Here is a 23,081-nt window from a genome sequence, read left to right on the forward strand (position 1 = left end):
GTAATTCATACTGAAAATAATTAAGATGCAGCCATAGTTTTCATTTGTATTAATGAATCATGGTTCACAGCTTTTCCTCAGTGTCCTGCGTCTGATGAAGTGGCACACTGCACTACGATTCAACACAATCACCTCTTTTTTTAATTATTATTATTATCAATTATCAATGGAAATGAGTAATTCAGGTCGTCGGACTACTCCACACTGTAATTGTTGCATGCTGGGAGCAAGACAACGGTGCGGCGGCCCCTCCGAGGGATGAGGCTCTGAAATGCCTCGCTGAGAATGAGCTTCCCCCTTTCTCGCCTGCTGCCAGACTCCATAAAATGTTGCTAGGCAACCGTGTGTGTGTGTGTGTGTGTGTGTGTGCGTGTGTGTGTGTGTGTGTGTGTGTGTGTGTGTGAGAGATAAAGGAAGCTCTGCACCTTCTTCAGCAGTCATGTCCACGTGCACAGCAGCAGCATTAACTCGGTAGTTACAGAAGAGCTGAATAATGAGGAGATGAATAATGTGAGTGAACGTGTGAGTGTGAATAATGTGTGTCAGTGTGCGTGAGGTCGGGGGTCAAAGATGTTAAAATGTGTCAGTGAAGTCTGTTGTCTTCACGCCTGAGCTCTGGAGGCAGACTTCACGCTCAGCCGAGAGGCTCTGGACCGGCACACAACCCGACACCTCGTGTGGCAAAATGCTGTGTGAGGAGAGGGGGGGAGGCGGGGGGAGGGGGGGGGGGGTAGGGGTGCGGCGCGCTTCTCTTGCGTGCGCTGCCGCCACGTTTCCATGGCAACAGCAGCAGCAACAGGGGCCTGGGCAGACTCTCGCCGATATCGGTGTGTTTTTTTTCACCAGGAATTCTCAGTGCAGGTGCGTTTCACAGGCGGCCTTGATTGTAGGTGGGAACACACCCGCCCGCCCCGCCCGCGTGGTGTATTCACCTCCCAGGCTGCGGGCGCCTGTTGCTGCACTTGTAAAGCCAACGCGGTGTCAAGCGTCCTTCCTCAGACTCAGTCATGCAAAGGGGAGAAAAAGAGAGGAGGTGGGGGAAGCTCCTCGTGGAGACAAAACCCTCCTCTGTTTGATGCCTTGATGCTAATCCGCAGTGAAAGAAACGTCATGTCTGTCGGCCTACGCTGCGTCTGCGCTCTGCTTTCTCTCCGTTTCCGCGGCTCTTTCTTGTCCCTCTCATGCTGCCTCGCTGCGTCCTTCAGCTCTGCTTTGTGTTATCATGCTTTTTTTCTCTCCCCCAACTAACCAGTTTTGGCCTACTCTCGTTCCTTGATTTCCCATCGGCACCTCGATGGGATTTCCGATGAGCAAGCAAGGTGTTGTTGGTGGAGGGAACATTAGATTAGATTAAATTAAAACACCACAAGGCTTGATAACTAGAACAATCAAGAAAAACAGAATGCATCTTCTTTTTCTATATATTATTTTTCACACTCAGATATTAGGATTTTGACTCACCTGCTTGTACAGTTTAACTTCTTCACGTCTTACATGACGTGCAGCTACAGCGATGTGTTATGACGCTGCAGACGCACTGTCATGAGAGAGGAATCCTCCTCCGAGGCCAGAGAACCTCTGAGTCTCCACGTACTCGACCCTTTCTGCTTTCTTGACAGTACAATGTCGGTGTCCTTTGCTCTGATGGGCTCTCTCTCTCTCTTTCTCTCTCTTCCCTCTCCCTCTCTCTCTCTCTCTCAGCGATGGAATTTCACGAGAACCTCCATGACTCGGCCGTGAAGGAGGGGTTGAAGGGCAGGAAGCTGCACAAAGCGGTGGAGAGCTTCACGTGGAACATCACCATACTGAAGGTGAGGTTTTCATGCACAGAAGGCAGTACACTGACTACCACTGGTGGAATGCCACAAGTAGAAATGTGTAGTAGTTGTTCAGGCCACTTTATACTTGGACTCTCCGATCAGGGATGTATTGTACATTCGACAATTGTACTTACTTTACAAATTGCTATGGAGTCTTGTTTTAAAGTACTAACCAACAAAAAAACCTACAAGAACAGCTGAAATGTTTTGTCAAATTAGGAATTAGTCAAGTGGCAGAAAATGATCTGGTTGCTATTTGAAATACGTCATCATTTCTTAAGCGTCACAAATGTGAAATATAATACTTCACCTTTGTCAAAAAATGGGATTTCTATAATATGGGTTTGCTAAAACGAGCATTGTGAATGTGTCACTTTAGATAATTGGGACGGCATTTCTTGTTAGTTTCAAGATTTTTACAAACAAAACAATGAATTGATTTGATGGAGGAAGTAATCACAAGATTAATCAATAATAAAAATAATCATTAGTTACATTCCAATACAAAATAGGCACAATGGGAAAATCCTGCCATTACATAATAGATGAGTTAAGAGTATTTTCTTCTACAGTTTGGCAGTATTTGATTACTTCCTCTAGTGGGGACTACTAATCTGCTCCAGCATGTAAAACAATGGGGAGTTTCAACGTTGCACACTGTAAAATAAAATGTGGAGGTCGTGGCCAGTTTTTCCTCATAGCTGCTGTAGGAATATTACCAGCGTTATTCCAGTTAAGAAAGGTTTCCGTCTGACATTGTGTATGTGTTGCGGGTGCTTGTTGAGAGGGGGAGGAGTCTCCTCAACCAATCAGCAGCGACATATTGATCCCTCTGACATTTTCAGTTAATCCGGAAGAGGCCGTAGTGTTTGATGAAATGTTTTCACGGTGATTAACGGACCTGTATTTAACATTCTGCACGTGCATATAGCACCAATCAACTATATTATATCAAGATAAAAGTCTATAAATGTCTTTCTTTGTGTTTTAAATGCTATAGCGTCATTTATTTTGATGACTTTTTTGGCATACAATACTTAGATTGTGTTCTTTTGACCTGTTGACCTTTTTAATGCCTTCTTTTGAGATGCAATACCATTTCTTTTTTCTAAGATATACGATCGGGACATCCCAAGTCTCTTGTCATCCCCCGCTTGAAGCGGAAGTTGTTTTGCTCCGTCATCTTGACGATCATGTTAGTTGTAGCATAATAAATGCTTTCCAGGTTCAAATGAAATCATATTTGTCTTTATTTAAGAAATACTTCACAAATATCAATAAATGCAGCAAAACAAATCAAAAAAAGCAATAAATCCTGTGCTTCTAAGAAGGACACAGAACATAAAATGCAGGTAACAGAACGAACATCTGTGCTCTGGCACTGATAATACCTTTATTAGTATTCATGCGGTTCACATGTCTGCAGACACAAACTCCATCAGATGATCATATTGTCTCTTCTCTCAGCGCATGGTTTCCTTTGGACATGCTTAAAGACTCTTTTCCAACATATACACCAGAGTATGAGAGAAAAGTTCTCACTGAACTGTCGTTTAAATTCAGCTCATTCAGGGTGAAGTGATGTCAATCAAGAAAACCAAAATGTTCTATTTTTCTCATCTTCTAAAAAGATAAATGTGTGTGCAGTGACTATCTGTGGTTATTGAAACCTCTCGTTTCAGACTTAGGTTTACGTCGTATCGGGCTCTGCGGTTTATTTTCTGTGCTTCATTTTGGTTGTGATCTTAAAACATTTGGGCTTTGTCTCGCAGTGGCGCTTCATAATGTTGTTTTAGTAATCGTCACAGCCGCTGCACACACAAGACACTGGTTTCAAACCGCCTGTGTGAAGAATGAACATAAGCGTCTGTCCATCATTGGTTCACGGCTCCGGTTCAGCTGGCCGCATTCCTCTTTTTGGAGAACGCCGTGTGAAATGACTTCTCTGACTCGCGTATTTCTGCTGTTGTGTCTCAGCGGAGTTGTGACCCTCAGTTGTGAAAAATCATATCAAAATCATCATCATCAAATAGCACTGACGTACATTAAATAAGGTTCAAAATAAAAGAAATAACTAATAAAAAATGTCATAGTATAGTGAGACATAAAACTGTCATTAAAAGAAATAATCATTAGAGAACGCCGTACAATATTTTAGAAAAAAGCCCGTATACTACCCCATGAAATTACCTTGACATGTTTTCTCTGCAATATCTGCAGTGTATCATCTCAAATGTATGTAATATTGATTCTGGGGCCCGACCACCACCCCCAGCATTGTCAACGTGTAACTTTAGCCCACTGCTCCGAGAGGATTCGTTTTTGCTTCCAGTGTTTCTAGCTAACACCGTGAGGTAACACGGTGTTAGCTAGAATCGGTCTGCAGCATAAAACAAAGTCACAGCATAGACCTTTGAAAATATTTGACAAAAATCATAATTCAATAGGTCAGACAAACGTAATTTTATTTTTTTATAAATTAATAAAATGTATTCTTCATTTTATCTGGGCTTCAATTTGTTTTAGAAATTAACTCTTCGATCCATCGTTGCTCCCTCAGGGTCAGGCAGACCTGCTGAAGCACGCCAGGAGTGAGGTCCAGGAGAACCTCAAGCAGATCCACTACGCGGCGCTCACCAGTAACCTGAGTAAAGGCGAACCAGCGGGCGGCTCCGAGTCCAAGAGCAGACGCAGCCTCGAGGCCATTCCCGAGAAGGCCACGGTGGAGGAGGAGCTCACCGATGAGGACAACTGAACCCGCACAGACACAGACCTGCTCACTGGCGCCCACATTCAGACCTCTACTCTGGTCCTGCCTCCTGAGCGCACAACCCAAGAGCTCTCTCTCTCTGCTTTACCACTTTGCTCTGGCATCACTGCTCTGCACACACACACACACGCACACACACACCAGTGTTTTTCCACATTCCATTGTGTACATTCCTGTATCCCCAAGCACAGCTGTAACCTCTCAGACTTCTGCCTTGTAACCATCAATAAAAATGCCACAACGACTCCGGGACACACATCCTGCCCAAGTTCAGATCACAGAAAGTTGAAGGCTTTGTTCCCGAGTCTCAAACTGTTTAGGGAGCCGCACTGAAGCTGGTGAAGTACGAAGCGTTTGCCACACGTCTGACGCTGCCTCGGCATACAAACGCACACTAAACCTTTATCAAAGTGCCAGACATGAATCCCTCCTTCTTCCCCCGGCATTAAAACTCATCTCCAGTCCCGATACATTAGTTCGTAGCCCTCCCTTCATTCCTCTCGCCCCGTCTTACTGCCGGGGTGAGCCGGGAGAGCCGAGTGAAGCACCAGCCAAGTGATCATTCAAGACATTGACCTTACTGTTCAGAGACAGTGCACTTCTACTCAGCGGACCGGGGTGACAAACAAAGGAAAAGAGCCCTTTGGATTATTATTGTAAGAGATTTCCTAAAGCACAATTTTTTGGGGGGAGTTATGAATGTAATAAGACAGGCAGAGCGAAAGAAGTAAAAGGAAACAAAAAATGTCATGAACGAGAGTAAAGAGCTGTTTACAATACTGAATTTGTCGATGTTCTTGTCTGCCAAAATACTATGTGTATATATGGAGGTTCCTGTTACTTTTTTTTTTTCCTGCAGAGTGCATCATTTTATTATTGTATACTTGGAAATATAAGATTTATTTTATAAAAGATATATGAACATGTCTGTGGAAAAACCAGAAGTTTTATTTGTCTGCAGATAAAGAGGGTCGTGACCTCAGCTCTCCGGGCGAAGGGACAGAAGGACTAATAATAGAATGTATTCGTACATCTCAACAACCAGCAGCTGCACGAGAAAGAGCCGCGACTGGGTGTCGACGACGTGCACTCAAAAGGCGACACGTTTTCATATTGCAGCATTTCACTTAGGGGAATATGTTCGGTCTTTCTTTTCGGGCCATGGTTCTCCCATTCAGGGCTGTTTTAAAACTTTTACGCTCCGATTGTTCCACCAATGTCAAAAAAAACAAAACAAACAAAAAAAAAGTGTTTTAAATTCTAGAAGTCTGCAACTCAGAAAAAAAAAAGATGCCAGATTATATTTGTTTTTATCAAGATGTGCTCTCAACCAACAGGACCGTTATTTAAAACAACCCCAATGAGAAATCATGTGGCTGGTTGAAAAAAAAACAACTAAAATAACTCATTCCCGTACTTGTAATCATTTGGTTGAGTTCTCTTCCCGAGCAGCGTGATTGAATGCGTCTCACGGGGAACCGGCGAGGCGCGGCCGCGTGACTTTGAATGGGAGGTCATGTACAAAAGCAAAGACTGGTTGCAGTTTGAGCCATCCGTCTTCTAACGACGCGTTTGGTGGGACTCGCTGTGTTCAAAGCTCACCCAGTCGCTGTGCTGAATGTCCCCAAAATGCTTTGATACCGCTTTGTAAGAATTTAAACTCAGGTCTGTTGAGAAGATGGTTGAGAAGGATGTGAACTTCAGAGTAATAATAACTTCATAACCATTTATGTTGACAAAGTAGTATCTGATCCAAAGCTACCCTGTGATTCACTTGTACCACGTTGCTGTTACATGAAACATCAGCTGAAGTTTTGCCTTTTAAAATGCCTTTTTCTCCCCACGTTACTACAATAGTACAATAGCTTGCTCTTCATTTAACAGTCCATAAATGTGTATCTTTTATCCAACAATAAGTTAATTGTTCTGAGTGGAGAGAGGCAGGTCATAACCTTTGTGATACTACGACCTTCAGGAAGGTTGAACTGTTCAGTTTATCTCCAACTGCTTTGAGGAGAACATTTTAATGGTCAGTTATGGTCATTTTGGAGGATTTGGTTTGTGGTGCTGTTAAGTCGTATCACATCACACTTTTCTCAATGTATTTTGTCCCCATTTATATCTATGAGGGAATGTTGAATGTTACACTGCTCATTATAAGCCAATGCAATTCAACAGCCAACATGTAGCCTCCAAAGTGACCATTAATGTCCATTCATTTAATCAATAGAACTGTTGTATAAGACTCCATTTGCTAGGTGTACCTAATAAACTGGCCATTGAGGATATGTGGGCTTAAAAAAAGAAAAAACAACACAAAAAAAATATAAAACTACAGGCCTGTATTGAGCTTTACAAAGTATTGATGAACTGATGTCAATCACGTTAATGTTCACCAACGTAGCTACCTGGACTAATAAGGTCCAATCGTTTTTGAAGGTGATAAGCTTATCAGCAATAACATGTTTCTCTAGAATAGAAAAAGATTCAGCATATACAGAAGATATAAAACCACAAAGTACAGTACTAGACACTCCGATAAACCTTAACCTTAAGTCTGGACACATTAGTTTTGAACAAAATCATAACTGTGTGACCAAGTCTTTGCTTTGGAGCCGAGCAATAAAGGGACGAGGTTAAAAAATACATATATTTTCACTTGAGCTGCTACCGCTTCCCTGAGCTCTCATTGGTCAAGCTCTTCAGCAGGCGCTAACAAACGAGAGGAGTTAGCTCCCAGGAAAGAGTCCGTCTCCTCAGCTACAAACACGGCTGCTAAAGAGCCGCCGACATTAGCCCAATCACTTGTGCTTCACATTACCTCAGTCAGAATATTGATCACCAGCAAGAAATCAATTTTGAAATCAATTTTTCAAACTTGAATTCACAAACAAATTTCCAAACAGAGTAACGGCTGATCTCTCGACACGAGAGCATTTGGACTGTTAAAGGAAGCCCACGCTGCTTCTTTTCTTTCCCTTCTTATGTTAATCTGCAGCTCTTTTGTGTTCACCGTGTTTGATTTTAAACACCGTCCACACGACAAGACGGAAAATAAACTGATGTTGTTTCTGAATTTCAGTGCTGTGCCAGTCGGCGTATTTCTAAATGTTGTTGAGAGGACGAAAGAAAAAACAGACTAGCATTTCACATTGTGCTCCAGCCTCATGTCTTCATCTGTCAAGTCCCCCCAAAAAAACTGAATAAACAATATTGGATAGATGCATTCGTGTCGTGTGTTTTGTGATCCAACCTGAAGTTGTCGTCACTTTACAGATCTGTGCAAAAGTTCCGCGTCCCCTCCCCCGCTGCAACCGGGTCGATGCCTCAACTCTTCACCTCTCCCCTCCGGGCTGCGGCGCGTTGCACGGCCTTTATAGGCAGCCATGAAAAGTAATTCACATGCCCGCCGTCTCACTGAATCACTTTGTTTCCTCTCCGCTTGCTTTTACTGAAGGAAGAAAAAATATATATATAAAAAACCACCCATGGGTGAAATGTCACTCTTGGGTCAAAGGAATGTTTCATCTCTGTTTCCCCCGCGGCCTCCGCTGCTCATCTAGAAATTAAAGTCGCTCTCAATTAAAACATTACAGCCAAAGTGCCCCAGAATGTGAGACGCTGCAGACGGTTGGCAGCGTGATTAATGCAAACACACACACACACACACACACACACACACACACCATGTTTGCTGCACATCTACTTGTGTACGTGATGATTTCTTTTCAAGGACGGATACACAGTGTCCGGACTCTGCCAGCTGTTTTTTTTTTTTTTTTCCAAAGCCAGAGGAGTGCACAAATCAGTATTGATTAGCTAACTGTGTGTTGAGTGGAGCTGAGAGAGCCTGGGGAAATTAAGCTTCAGATGGATCCCATCCCTCCGACCCCCCACTAACACTAACACACACACGCACAGAGGTAACAGGCAAAAGCAGGCACCATTTTACGAACATGCCAGCTGTGCGGTTACTGGCCAGCGTACATAAACTTTATTTGTGTAGCGAGACACAAAGTGCTTCGCGTGCAGTAAATTACGTTTAGGGCCCCGGACTGTGAGGGCTCCACCGTTTGATTTAAATCCAGACCTGGGGGCAGACAACAGACTAGGAGGATTATGAAAACATATTCAAAAGATATATAACGTATATAAGCTAAAGTAAAGCATTAATGCATAATAATAAGCTTCAACTGAGCCCATTATTTCTTTTTAATCACCTGGCAGCCAGTGTAGATAAGTAAAAGAGTACCTTTATGATCTAGTCCCTTATCGAAAGGTTACAGCCGACCTCTCGCATCACTGATAAGCTGTGCAAACATAAACATACAGGCCTCAGCAGACGGGCTGAATGCAGGTAAGGAGCAGACGGACCAGGAAGGCGTCTGATGCGGAGACTCAGTGGACTGGAAACAGAGTTCGGGTCGAGGGTTTTCTGTTTGCATCTTCCAAGCCGTTGATCGCTCTTGATGGGAATCATTAAACATCTGCTCTACTGTTGAGTTTACTCATTAAAAAACAACTTTCTTTCTGACCACCGTCAGGTCGACAGAACGATTCATTTATTCACAAACACTTCAGAAAAGGCAAAGTCACGGCACGTCCGCCGGTGATGGAGGAGCGCAGACGGCACCGCCGGCATTTCAAAAAGTTCTGAGTTCCTAAATTACAGACGAGTCGGAGCTCGGAAACGATACGAGGGTTTGGACTGTACTTGTTGTCTTGCAACCAAACGGGGGGGGGGGGGGGTTGCCTCGCCATGACAACCTCCAGCTGCCTTTTGCAGATGAGGTCCCAAAGAGGGAGTTAAGGTCAATAGATGCATCACACTCCACCGCCCTCCCTCTCTCTCTCTCTAGCGCCTCGTTCCTCCTGCTCTTCTTCCCTCGTCCCCTCAGCTTATTGATCCGACCCCCGCCATCATCTCAGATACGCGGCCGGCATCCTGGCCTCATCAGCCGGGAAGCGGCATGACATTCAGGCCCAGCGACGAGTCCGTGTGAAAGTGTCCATCGCCGTCGGTTCAGAGACGGGTTTGTGGGTCAGAATCATGGAGAACCGGGAAGAGGCCTGCGTGTCCCCACAGACAGAGGGTCAGGAAGTTCCCGACATTTACTGCAGGGTTTTTTTTTTCTTCCCAGCAAGAGATGACGTCGATTGTGTGTGAAGATCATACCACGGCTGAAGGGGGTCAAACATCAGAATGACATGCGAGGCCCCAGTTGGTTTTAGTTGGTTTTAGTTGGTTTTAGTTGGTTTTAGTGCTGAAACCATTAGTTGACAAAGTTGTGATGTAATTTACCAACATAGTGAAAGAAAGCAGATTATAATTCCCAAGAGTCCAAGTTTGTTTCTTTGTCTTCTTTATGTAAGTCCCAAACCGAACAATATTCACATATATATATATATATATATATATATATATATATATATATATATATATATATATATATATATATATATATTCTCACATTTGAGAAACTGAAATCAGTTATTTTTCAAGTATCGTGGAAACAATTCAGCTTTTCTGTCGACCTAAAGGAAATGGAATAATAGTTTTGAGCCATTAAATCCATAAACGTGATTAAAAGTATCACAGCCAGAGGTTTTGTTTGCACGAGTTCCCAAACATGGTGTCACACTAAACTGTACTAAATTATTCACCGTTACATTGAGAAAGGTCGCCAGGATCGTCTTCATCCGACGATGCGTTTCTTTATTGATTTCTTTAGCCGAGATGAAAGCGCTCTCTTCCACAAACCTCAAAGCACTCGAGTCCTCTCATTGATGACATGTTGTCAAAAAGCTGCCGATAAGTTGAACTGGACAATATTTGTATCCTCAATTGATCTCTTAACTAAAATTTCAAATATCTCAAATATGTGTATTTGCTTGTATTATATCTTTCTTCTGTAATATTACTATAAACTAAACCGTTTTAGGAAATTTCTCCAGGAAAATAATTGGTGGAATGTGTGTTCATATACTGTGACGTAATACTGCCACGGAAAAAAATAAGTACGCAATTTAAATTCAAGGTTATATTGCCCACCGCTACCGTAAAGCTGAGCGGGACCAAAAGAAGAAAGAATGCTGATGGACGCTCGCAGTCGTACCTGACCTGCAGACTTCTGCTGCAACAACACGCAAAACAATAGAAATGCATTTATGGTTCGGTGGTGGAATCTCTTGGACGTCTTCAATCTACACTTTGCCACTGACGGCAAGTATGACAATGAAATAAAGTAAGATTTTAAGAAGTATGGAGAGAGAAGATGTTTTGTGACATTGCACTCACAATTGAAGATCAACTTAAATCCAGAAACACTAATGAATATTGAAATTCAATTGTCCTTCATTGAGCGGACGCTGCTCACAGTGAGTCTACTTCTGGACGGACACTTCAACGATCAATAACCTTTATCAACCAGAAACACGTCATCCGTAGACACTGTGTTTTATGAACTTCAGGAATGACACCGAGTTTCAAAAACTTGTGTTGCATACAACCGAATATGAAAAAAGTATTATTTTTTAAATACAAACAAAATGTCATACTAAAGACAAAGTAACAGGGTGATCTCTGTACACAACGCATGAAACAGACACACAATTATCCAAAACCAGATATTCACCGTCAGTTGACGTGCGACGTGAGGATTAGTTGACGGCGCTAACCACGAGGACGCAGTCAACTAATTCAATTTAAAAAGAAGCTTCAAGAAGGTCATGAACTCACTGAGCTGCTGTTCAAGAGAAAAACCCGCCAACAACAAAGCAGCTCTGCTTCCTGTAAGAGCATCCTGTAATTCCACAAAACCTAAACGTTAACGTATTATTTCACCGCGTTCCCAAAGCTAAAGTTCTACAGATACTTTGTCGTCTTTCTGTATTTAGCAGCTTTGTCCTGATCAACCTTTCACAGCACTTTGTCATAATATATTATACATTTGAGCCGTTTTTGTTTGGTTTATCAACCACTGCCTGTCTCTTGCAGCACCATCTCAGCCTAAAATGGTTGTCATGCGGTGGAGAGGGCGCTGTTTAACAGCGATGTTCACATCGATGCTTTACATCAAGGTTTTACATCTGTGTTTCCCATCAATGTTTTACAACGATGTTCAACAAACGTCAAATTAACTCTGAAAGAAATCGAATGAACTCAAGTACATTACTGCATGTCCTATATTTTCTTTATGTATTACATCTTTTTTTTATTGAAAATGTTAAAGAAAAATCTATCTGGTGTCTTCCATTACTCCATTTTGGTTGAGTTTTTTTGCTGTAGTTTGTAGGCAGGGCATCATACCTGTCATAAGTCAAACATAAAATGAAATACAGACCCCAGACATCTCAACAACAACATCATCATCTGATATGTTGTGGTAGATTTGAACTACAGGGGGACAACTATCTGCAACGAGCCTTTCATATGCAACACAAACAAAATGACCCGAGTCAGCGCATAGTTCCAGCCCCTCTGTGCACTACGTTTCTTCTGCTCAACATTATCTCTCCGCCCCGGGGCTCCCAGGCCAGGGCGTGCGTCACACACACAAACTCAGAGGCAGAAATACCTTTTTGCCTCCCCTTCATTCCTTTTCTATGTGAATATTTCATGCTCCGCTGGTCACTAAACTGCCCGTCCCAGGGCACCGTTTCCCCCACCCCTCTTTGTGGGAAGCAAGCGGTTGCTCTTCAGCAGCACTTAGAGCCTTTGCTGCGGATCGAGCGCCGCCGCGATCATGACCCGAGTCACGAGCCCCGCTGCGCAGCGAGAGGAGAGACCTGGGAGGCAGAAACAAGCCGCGTTCAGAGGAGCTTCACTAAACGCAGACGCTCGTCTCCAGGCTGAAAGACGGGCCTCTTTTCCAGGAAACGTCCAACAAGACGGGCAGCTGCTCGCGCACAACACCGCAGCCAACAACACACTTTGCCTCTGCTGGAGGGATGAGATGCCGTCTGGCACGCTCACCTCCAGAGATACTTAATGGAAGGAAAATTTATATCACCAATAGCCATCAGGGCACTCTGTTTTACAAGTCAGCTTGTTAAACCATGGAGTGTTTAACAAGCTGACTTGTCCTCAAACAAAGAGGGTTTTATTTAATGCTGTCAGAGGACCATTGAACAGCTTCAGTTCGACCAACCGATGTTTCAGGTTGTAAACACAAGCTAGCAGATGGCTTCATATTTATCTTCATCGCATATTTGTGGTTTTAATCCAGTTTGACGGTCAATAGATGGCGGTTCAGTTAAACTGAAAATTTCAAGATTTAAAATACAACTAAATAAGCATCGTAAACATTACGCTATGATTTTAGAGGTTGAAACAAGTATTGGATTGTTTGATTAGTTAGTAGTTTCATTCATGGATGATTTTTTTACTAACAGAAAGGCCTCTAATAATTCAAAGTAATTATCAATGGATGATGTTATTTTAGGGTTTCTTTTGGATGATTAAGTTGTTTGGTTGCAAAAAACAAGACTTCTGAAGTCACATTGGACTGGAGCCGACTGTGACCGACATGCCTTACACCACCTGATCAATCAATCAATCAATGAGGATTATTAAGAGGAATGGTTTGTTGCAGCCTTGTGTTTCAGTCTGTGTGCTGAAGGGGAATCTCCACTCCAGCACGGTGGATCGATATTTATCTAGTTATCGGAGAAAAAGAACATATCTATCCCCAAAATATTAAAACCGCTTCTATTAAACAGATACAACTTTAAAATCTGTTGTTTAAAAATAAATCTAACAAATTCCGTTGCTTGATTATTGTCGATTTAGAATAACCATCATGCATCTGATCAGTGCTGCTGCTGCAGCAAAAACAAAAGCTGGCCGAGGTTTCCTGAAGGAAGTGGTGCTGAATGACCTGTTGTCACGGACAATGTCACCCTGCAGCTCACAGAGTGCGACACAATAATGACTTGTTCTCGCCACCGAACATTGTGGCTCTGTTTGGACGGCTGCCATCACGGCGTTGTGAGGACTTTGCTTCCCCTCGCCAGCTCCCCAAACAAACTCTGCTTCTCTCCACCGCATAATGGCGGCTTCTTCTCGCACAATGCAGTCACTAAAGTACGCAAAGTGACAGCAGCTGATCTAACGCCGCGACCACCGGGAAGAGAGGGAGGGGTCGTCTCGCCCGGCTCGCTTAGAGGCACGTTGGCATAGACTGATGCTGAATTCTCTGCTCAGAGGCCGCCTGTGTGTCTGACACCGATAACTCACGCTCGCCGGGCCTGGCTGTAATGGTCCAGAGGAACATTGTGCGCTACGGCACTAATGGCGGAGGAATGACATCCATTCTCAAAGTCAGAGCACATTGGGGGGAGAGGAATCCGTTACCAAGAGGGATTGTCTGGTTTCCTTTGACTTGATTAGAGTGGACGGCCAACCAATAAACTCTGGGACAGATATTAATGTAATTGCTGAAGCAGCTGGTTCCTGTCTGAGTTATGTTCCATTGTTGAAGGGAAAAACCAGAGGGGGGGATCAGAAAGAGAAGGGGAACAGTGTGGTACAATAAGCATTTGTTGAGAGCGAGAAAGAGGAAGTCCACAAAACTGTGTTTGCACAAAAGACATTTGGTTTCGAAAGCCCGATCAGATTATGCTTCTATAAATGTGTCCGTCTGCCGCGTGGGAGCCCGTCACACCCCAGCGCTCCTGTGTTTGACCTTTCCTAAGTGTTCTTAAGTGACTTTCTTCTACTTCATCTGTTCTCAAAAAGGAACCGAGTACAAAGATTGTGTGTTTATTCATGTTTATTTTTCTGTTGCTCCACAACCACAGGATTGTTTTATTGCATCTTGTGACTGTATGGTTTAAAAAAAAAAAAAGGTGCAACGTGTTAATCTTGGCATGCACGTGCTACAAACACGGAGGGCAGCATTTCACCTCTACCTCCGTGTACAGACGAAAAGTACAGTCATGAGATGTTCTTTTAAAGCCAACGACTAACCAACAGCAGGGCAGGAGCAGAAATCAGACCAAACTGCTGAGACTCTTGAGAGCCGGTCGAAATAACTCGGCTAACGCAGAGATGGGCAGTATTTATGTTACTTATTGTTGAAATACGTATCTTAGTTACTTTGAGTATTTTGTAATTTGTATTTGATATGGCCGATAATTTGTAACAAAATACATTAGAGTGGAGTAATTGTGTATTTAAAATACTTATATACTTTCTCCATGAATAATTAAAAAAAACGTATTGTCGGTCAAGGTAGACATTATATCTGAGTGTGACAGATGTCAATTAGCTTGATGTATAATTTATGTCTGGGTCTGAGTACATAGCCTATCGTATAAAAAAGACGGTGATGGTTATAATGTCAAGCTAGCGACCAATGCTAACATGCTGATGATGCTAGCTTGCTGTCTCCGCTAACGCATAGCCAGTGTTTAGCAAGTTAACTTACCAGTCGAGTAGCTAGCTACAGGAGGGAGCGTGGGAGCTTAAATGTTCATGAAAACCTTATCAAGAGACGTCTGAACATCTAATCTTGCACAAGTTATGCTGTATCTTCTTGATGTGAATGTCATAATGCCATATCAATTACTGGCAAATAATATAGTTCAGAGTTAGCCAGGCTATGACAGTAGATGTCCATTTGTTACAAATAAAAAATGGTTTGCGTAACATAATCAATCAAGCTGTTGTCTTTTAATGAGCTTTGCTTAGTTACACTGACATTCTTTGACTGTTCTTTCTTTGTGGGGTTGACCAGCGCTTTGTGTACGTTATATAGCCTAAACCTGAATGCTCTGCGATACTGTCTGCGATAGTATTTTCTTTATTTTAAATACAAAATATATGTATTGTATTTTGTTGCATTTTCTGGCACCAGTATTTTGTATTTTATTTTGATGCATTTAGTTGAGGGGTATTTTGTATCAATATATATTTTGACATATTTTTGCCCATCTCTGCCTACACGTATGTGTGGCGTCAACCAATAGTTTACGTTAGCGCGTTTGTGCCACTAATCCGAGGCTTCATGGTCTGTGTACATTTTTGACAAATGAGTTTATTGCATTAAATTACAAAGTGGCAGGAATGCAAAGACTGCTTTAGCTCTGGAGACGGACCTTCAGTGGGCGGCTGGAGAAGGCTTCAGGCACCCAAAACTTGAGAAAGAGTCAGGAAGCGGGTCTGCTGCGTCGGGGTTCTAGCTAACTGCTAAATGAGGGTTTGTCTCCCGGAGCTTCCGCCATGCTAACAGCGAAGTAGCTTACCGGCGTTGGAGAGGACAAAAGACAAAAGAATATATGTGGAATCTCCGACTTAGTTTGGACATAACGTGCAAAAAAACATTATTTTGAATATAACGTTGGTTAATTATTTGTTTTGTTTATGTTTTAAACTAACACCCTTTAGCCCTTACACTTATAGGTGTTAGTTAGGTGTAACATTTGGCCTGGTATGAAGTATATTTGTTGATGAAGTTCTTATAGCTATGAAGCAGATTTACAAAGGTAAAACTACTGCTTACAGCATCTCATAGATACAATAACAATATTGTAACCATTTGTTCAGGCAGCTTTTTACAATCAACCTCCCATAAGGCAGCTTTGACTTGGGGAAGTAAGGATTAAGGTGGTTGTCTCCCGCCCCCTGGTGGTTAAAGAGGAGTGGTGTAACTGGAGTTCAGTCACGAGGGACTTGGGTCCTCATGCACAGCTGCACACATCAACTGTGCCCTGTCCACACAGCATTTCCTTCTCTAAATAAAGCCGTGACCTGTTTTAATGTTTGATGTTTGTCGTTTTCCGGGCGAGTGAGGGGACATCGTCAGCACATTTTGGATGCAGCCTAATGTCTGCAGCACGAGTCGCCAGAGGATCATAACACCTGTTTTTTTTTTTGGCAATTTTTTATAAGTTCTTTTAAACTGGAATTCACTCTCATTGCCTACCAAACGTTGTCCTCAAAGAGTTTTTTCCTCACGGATATTTGGGTCCGCTGGGAGACAAAATCAAGACTTATGTATAAAAAAAGTGGAGCTAGAATAGAACCTGTACTTTGTACTTTGTACAGGTTCGTGCAGACGTGCACATAAATATGATTTCCACTAGATGGCAGGTCGAGCCTAGAGAATCCTCACCCAGAAGCTGCTATTGAGTTTTCCATCTAATCATATCTTATTCTGCTGGGAGCCGCCTTACGGAGTATCACACCTGCACGCTTCCTTTTTCGCTGCCCCCATGCCAGGGGGAGGCAGTAACCTGCTCCCACAATGCACTGCAGATCCCCCCTGTGAGGAAACACTGCAGCGGTAGTGTGAGCATATGGCACTTTCTTAAAAAAGAACAAAATAAGTCAAAAATTAACCTTTACTCTGAAATGCTGTATGTAAATACTGACAGGCTTGTGGGGAGTGAGGGATGTTGCGAGTCTCTGAGGCGTCAGGTGACACCTTTAGACTTTGTTGAACTTCGCCTTTGAGGATTTTTGCTTAATTTGGTTTCCATATGCAAACATGTGTAAACTGGGACTTCAAACTTGAAAACCAAAAATAAACTCTCCAACCATCACTCCTCAGAGAGCTGTTTTACAGATACAACCTGTAATTCATTAACGCTTTGTTCATTTGACAAAAAAACAAATGTGCAATCTTCGGCTTGTTTGAATCTTCACCCACAAGAGGGATTCGTTGACGCGTTATCTATTACATTATGCATTTTTGTCAGTCACACCCGGCTTGCCCAGATAAATGTAATTCACCTGGAGGTGTATTTATTGAACGATTGAAGTGTATTTACTCGCTCTCTTACTTATCTCTTCCTCGGGCCTTTGTTTACCACAAACCAAACTGCGCTGCATTGTTTGTCAGGCTGAGGGAGCCTTGATGGAATCAGAGTCCATTAGCATGGAAGGCAGCGTCGAGGTGACTTTAGCTCCTAATTAAAAACAGATGTGTCCATTTAATAGTCTTAATACTTTGTGGGAGAGCGAGACAATCACCGCAGAAATATCTATTTGCCTCATTAAATCGGGAGGCTTGATCATGATGAGAAGCGGGGTAATGAATGAAGACAGACATGTTTACCAGGTTGTTTAAACAGTGTTTGCTGGGAGAGAGGCTGGAATCTAGATGGACTGTTTGGTGGCGGCGGGGAGAGGAGGGAGGGAGGGAGAGCTCAGTTAGCCGAGACCTGATGTGGTGAATGGCACGTGGGGTCAGGGAGAAAACAAACCGTCAAACTATCGTTTCGTAAGCGCTAATACGTTTCAAAACGACAGTAAACCTAAAGTTGGAGGTTCAATGAGCTTTAATCAACTACGCTGTTGCGCGTATTAAAGATTGCAAACCGAGACACGATCACCAGGGATGATAACAAATAGTTTGCATGTGTGTGCAGATGTTTGAAACACGCTGCAGATTGCATTTCAACAGTCAACACTGCATTACTTTTACTTGAAAAACTAAGAGTCCAGAGCGATGCTGAATGCTAACGTCAGCATGCTAACAGGTACATTGTTGACCGTGCTACTTCAAAGCAATAAACACAAAGCACAGCTGACAGGAAGGATATTAATTTGCAGGCGTGTGGCGATAATGCTGGAAATCAGCCACAAGAGGTCATTAGAGTTCATCCTCTGGTCACAAGGAATATGTGTACCAAATGTCATTGCAATCCATCCAATAGTTAAGACATTTAATTTGAAGCCACAGAGTTGCCGACCTCAAGGCGACGCCAAAATGAAAAATCAGGGGCGTCGTGCAATGTGATCGTGGTTCATCCTCTGGAAACCAAGAATGTCTGTACTAAAGTTTTAAAGTAATTCATCCAACTGATGTAAAGATATTTTAGTGATGTTGCCAATTTAAAATATATGTATTTGTCTATAATGTATTATTTTTACACAGGAAATGATGACAATTCCAGTTCAACCAACGTATTGAGGTGACAAAGAAAAATAAATGTCACGAAGAACCGGACGTTTAAAGAGGTCTGCTTGAGAGTATGTTGGCTTGATCGATCGGCCTCTCAGCCTATGATATAAGCTGTGGTGGGTGCCACTTGCTCATCCCCCTCAGCTCCCTCATTTTTGCCAAAATTTGGATTTTCTGGCTTCAGTAGCTGCCAAGATGGCAGCAAGTGATGATCGCAAATCCAGACTTCAGAACCTCCCAGATCATCTGGGACATCACAGATGCTACATCCATGTTTTCTACAGTATGTTTCAAAGACAATTCAAATTATGTGCAACACTTTTCATTACTTTGCTGTCCAGCATGTCATTAACTCTTATGTAGGTTAATATGCACTGCAAAGAAAACTGTATATGTAGAAATGGTTTTAACTAAATGCAGCAATATAATGTATTGAAATATGTCAGCTTTTATATTCTGGGATCAAGTCGTAAGCCGTTTTCTGTCACTGTTATTTATCTATTAGCAATAACATACTGTCTTAACCTAATATTTCAAATATTAATGTGTTGTCGAGCATGGCAGATGAAAATAGATATAAAAATATGTAGCTTCCAACACGTAAAAAAGAAGCTAACATTGAATCTGATCTGACATTGAATGAAATGTGGACTTGTTTATTAAAACGAGTAACAGTAATAAATTGTTTTTACATTTGTGTTTCAATTAATCACTTATTTGTCTACGAAATGTAAATAAAGGTGTGAAAAAGCAAAATGTTCAGCCATTAACTGTTTGCTTTGCCCGACACCTATCCAACAGGCAAGGTATATTTGCAGCAGCAATTTACAATAAAATAAACACACAAAAATGCAGCAAAAGTGCAAAGCTGGAACCAGAAGAGGGCGACACATTTTGCACCATAAATTACTCAAACAGTATTCACAATCGTTGAGAATTAATGTTCTGACGATCGACTTAACGATAAGCAGGCTGCTGGCAAGAGAAGTTTTCTCGTCAACTGTCGGAGGATTATTGTGGCATAAGTGAGCATGATATGCGTGTCAGGTTCACTTAATTTTGTAAAACGTCAAGCATTTAGTGAGGCACCCGCACCCACACGCAGACATGAGCATGCAGAATCTCGACGCAGCAATCTGGGCCCAGCTGACGGATCCTGGGTGTATGACAGGGGCAGAGATGTGTGTGGACATGTCAGCCTTTGCTCGGGGATCTGCTGTCACATCCCATCACACCAGCCGCTGCTCCAGGGCGGCTCACCGAGGGGACGGCGAACCTTCCGCGGGCCGACGGCGGCGCGCATGCGGGGATCAGCGTCAGTGTCGCCGTTACCGGCTGTGCATAGTGAACAGCCCTGTTTTATTTAAACAGGCCTGTACTCGCGCAGCGGGCACAGAAAAACTGGGGAAATCGAGTTTCAACTGCACAAAAGGCATAATTTACACCAGTGTAAATACAACAATGGAATAATGTAAAGACACAAAGAAACAAACTGATTCTGTGTCAGTATTATGTTGTATGTGTAGTAGGTCAGGTATTTGATGTTCATTAAAAAATGCAAAACATTTGGGATTGTACGGATTTAGCAAATTGATGAATGACATGGTAGGATGAGGAACTCAATCTTTAGAGTTACCAAAAAAAAAGTAAAAACCAATAGATAAATCAGTTGGTGTGTTTCATTAAGAAGCGGTACCACTCTTCATTCTTCCTCATGTGTGGATTTACGTATATTCTCATTCGCTAACCTCGGCTGAAAACAGGTGTATGAGACTGAACACCCATTCATACAGACATGCACAAAAGAAGCCAGCTGCTCCACCTGCACGCAGGTTCCTTGCAGCCTCCACTTGAATCCTGTATAGAAGCCTGCGCGCGGCTGCGCGTCACTCAGTCACTCAACCAGCGCCGAGGTTGTTGCTGAAGTTGTTAGCGTGGATAATGAGCTAATTGGAGCTGGACGGATCTGCTGTGTGTGCTGGAAAATAAAAAGATCCCCAGAGACCTGAGCTCCCCTCCAGTTGGGAGAGGGTGGAGCGGTGTGTGTGTGTGTGTGTGTGGGGGGGGGGGGGGTGTGCTCCCAATGGTGTACTTGCTAATGTAGCGGAAGAAACATGGGGAAAGGAAGACATGGGAAATAGACACATTAGCATTAGGTCAGAAGGGGAAGGTGAAGGTTAAAGAAACCAGGGTGGATATTCAGAGGACACATCCGGGGCCGACGCATTACAGCCAATAATATAATAATATCAGTATTAGTATGTATGACTGAGAAACAGTTCATGTTTAGTTTTTGTATTATATTTATCTAAATAGGACCCTTTTAAGTGTATTGAAAAGAAAAGAAACTGTTCTAAAAGGGCGAGGAAACAATTTGGTTCTACTTGTAGCTTTACTTTAATCTAAGTATTTTACTATTAGGATGTAATTTGTATTAATTTGTACTAATGTGTATTATTTGAAGTCGTGTTAAAGTGTTTAAATCATCGTCAGTTTAAGCGTTTTAGTAGAAATCTTATGTTTTACTCAAATTAACTTAGTGTATTCTCAAGCAATTTTACTTTTGTCATCACCGATCAATTTGTTTACTCTTTACAGTGACATGCATTTAAATGGACATGTTGAACTCAATCTGTCATCAAGTACTCGCATGATTCCAATCAATTGAAAACTCTGTTTTAAGCGTTTAGGAGAAACTACGTTGGCCAAAGCAAAAAAGTGGAACAGGGAAAAACTGTCTTTTATTTAAGTTAAGACAACCCCTTTCTTATTGAGATATAAACCGTTATCATATTAGCACGGCAAATCTCCAATTGCCATTATTCCTATTTCATTAACAGGCAAATATCGGTACATTGATATCCTAACTCCATATCTAACTTTACTAGAAAACGTCAACCGCCACTTGAGCAAAGCCTCGTCGGCGCTCGGGGACGCCGACGGAGTTGACTTTAAAACACGGCTGCACTGAGCGGGGACCCGCCCGTCTCCTGAGGAGTAATTATTATTATTAGCACTCGGCGCTGGAGCGCGTCCCCACGAGGTCTCCGGAACAATGAACATCCGCATGGGTGCCGTGACAGGCGCTCATCTCGGTATCAGAGTGAGTCAGCGAGATGTTAATACCCAGGCTAATAGTCGCTGCCAAGTGGAGCGAACGCCGAGCTAATAGCCGCGGTGAGGGACGGGCGAGGACCACCGCAGGGACGCGCCACGCTCAAACGGGGCTGTCCAGAGGCCTCGTCCTCAGGTTGTAATTAGTAGCCAGCGACAACAAGCAGGCTCTACAGAGGCAAAGCAGCATGCCAAGCAGGTGCACGAGGATCCGTGCAACTATAATAATAATTACCTGTCACCAAAACAATCAGCCCCCAGAGCTGAATATTCTATTACATGGTAAGTTTTTTTTGTGTAAACAATAGAGATGGTGGCCGAGTTCAACGACGACCAAAACAAGCACGAAACTCTCAAAGTATGATCAAGCGGTAAAAATGTGCATTTCAACATCTTTGGAAACTGGTTGTAACCGTAAACTCCAGATCTATCCAGTTTAGGAGTTTAAGCCTTCTGAAATCCCAAATGTTTTAGGATTGGTGTTGATTCATACAAAAAAAATACACAAGTTTTTTCACTCTGTAGCTGACATTTTGAGACATTTAAAGCCAAAAATATGTGGAATAAGAAGTGAATATGTGCATAGAGGACTGTTGCAATAACTTCAATATTGCAATTATCATTGTCCAAGCCGAGCACTGCATGTCTGCCCCGTTTCTGCTCCCAATAGTTGGAGAAAACTGTCAAATTTGGGGGAAAAGGATCCGCTCGTCACCCACAGCGTATCAGTATCAAAGAACCCAAACGCAACACATTACCCTGTTGTGTCATGAGTTCAACGTTAAATAAATGTTGTATTGCATTTTTAAACTGCCATCTTTGTCATTTAAAAAGCACCTCTGCACTAAAATCTGTATGAAAGGGCAAATTGGGAAAAGAAACATGGAAAAAGAGTAAAGTAAAGTTGGGTAACCTATTGAATTTAAACTAAAATCAAATCTTCCTCATCGATTGACCATCTTGAACCACATTTCCATGACATCAGGCCGGCCTCCATTGTTAGAATAACGATGAGCCACCCTGCTGCACTCGGCAACGTGTACCTTCATTTATTATTGAGCACGCGCGCGCACACACACACACATACACACACACACACACACACACAGGCTGGAGGCTGAGGAGCCACAGACGGGCAAACGGCGTCGAGACTCATAGATCCGTTGTTGTGGTTTTAAAAAAACTAATATGCCAAAAAAACAGCAGGTAAATCGTAGCGGTACGACACGTTTCCGATGTATGACAATGCCTTGAAGCTGGACTGGAAGCTTTGGGTTTCCTTTACTGTTGCACTGAATCTCTCGTTCCTACGATGAGAAATCACACGAAGAAAAAGAGTTGATAAATAAAGTTATTTGTGTCAACCGTGAAATGCTAACTAATATAACAAAAAGTGACACGTTAAAGACAAACCGGATCAGTGACTCTAGATTTCCTAAGAAATGAGGCATCTAACCGGCTCATCGT

General features: G+C 42.6%; 1 protein-coding gene across 2 annotated transcripts in view; it reads left to right on the forward strand.

Moving 5' to 3' along the window:
• LOC137780930 (inactive phospholipase C-like protein 2) overlaps positions 1-7,812 on the forward strand; it is a 36,545-nt gene extending 28,733 nt beyond the window's left edge. For both annotated transcript variants that reach the window (XM_068569320.1, XM_068569321.1), the window contains 2 exons: positions 1,702-1,811; positions 4,381-7,812. In XM_068569320.1, coding sequence (XP_068425421.1) covers positions 1,702-1,811; positions 4,381-4,575 — 305 coding nt within the window. In that variant the 3' untranslated portion in view covers positions 4,576-7,812. The remainder of the gene's footprint in view (positions 1-1,701; positions 1,812-4,380) is intronic.
• The last annotated feature ends 15,269 nt before the right edge of the window (positions 7,813-23,081 follow it).

Source organism: Clinocottus analis, unplaced genomic scaffold (assembly GCF_023055335.1).
Source record: "Clinocottus analis isolate CAN_PGR_092001 unplaced genomic scaffold, fCliAna1.0.p SCAF_9, whole genome shotgun sequence".
Lineage (NCBI taxonomy): Eukaryota > Metazoa > Chordata > Actinopteri > Perciformes > Cottidae > Clinocottus > Clinocottus analis.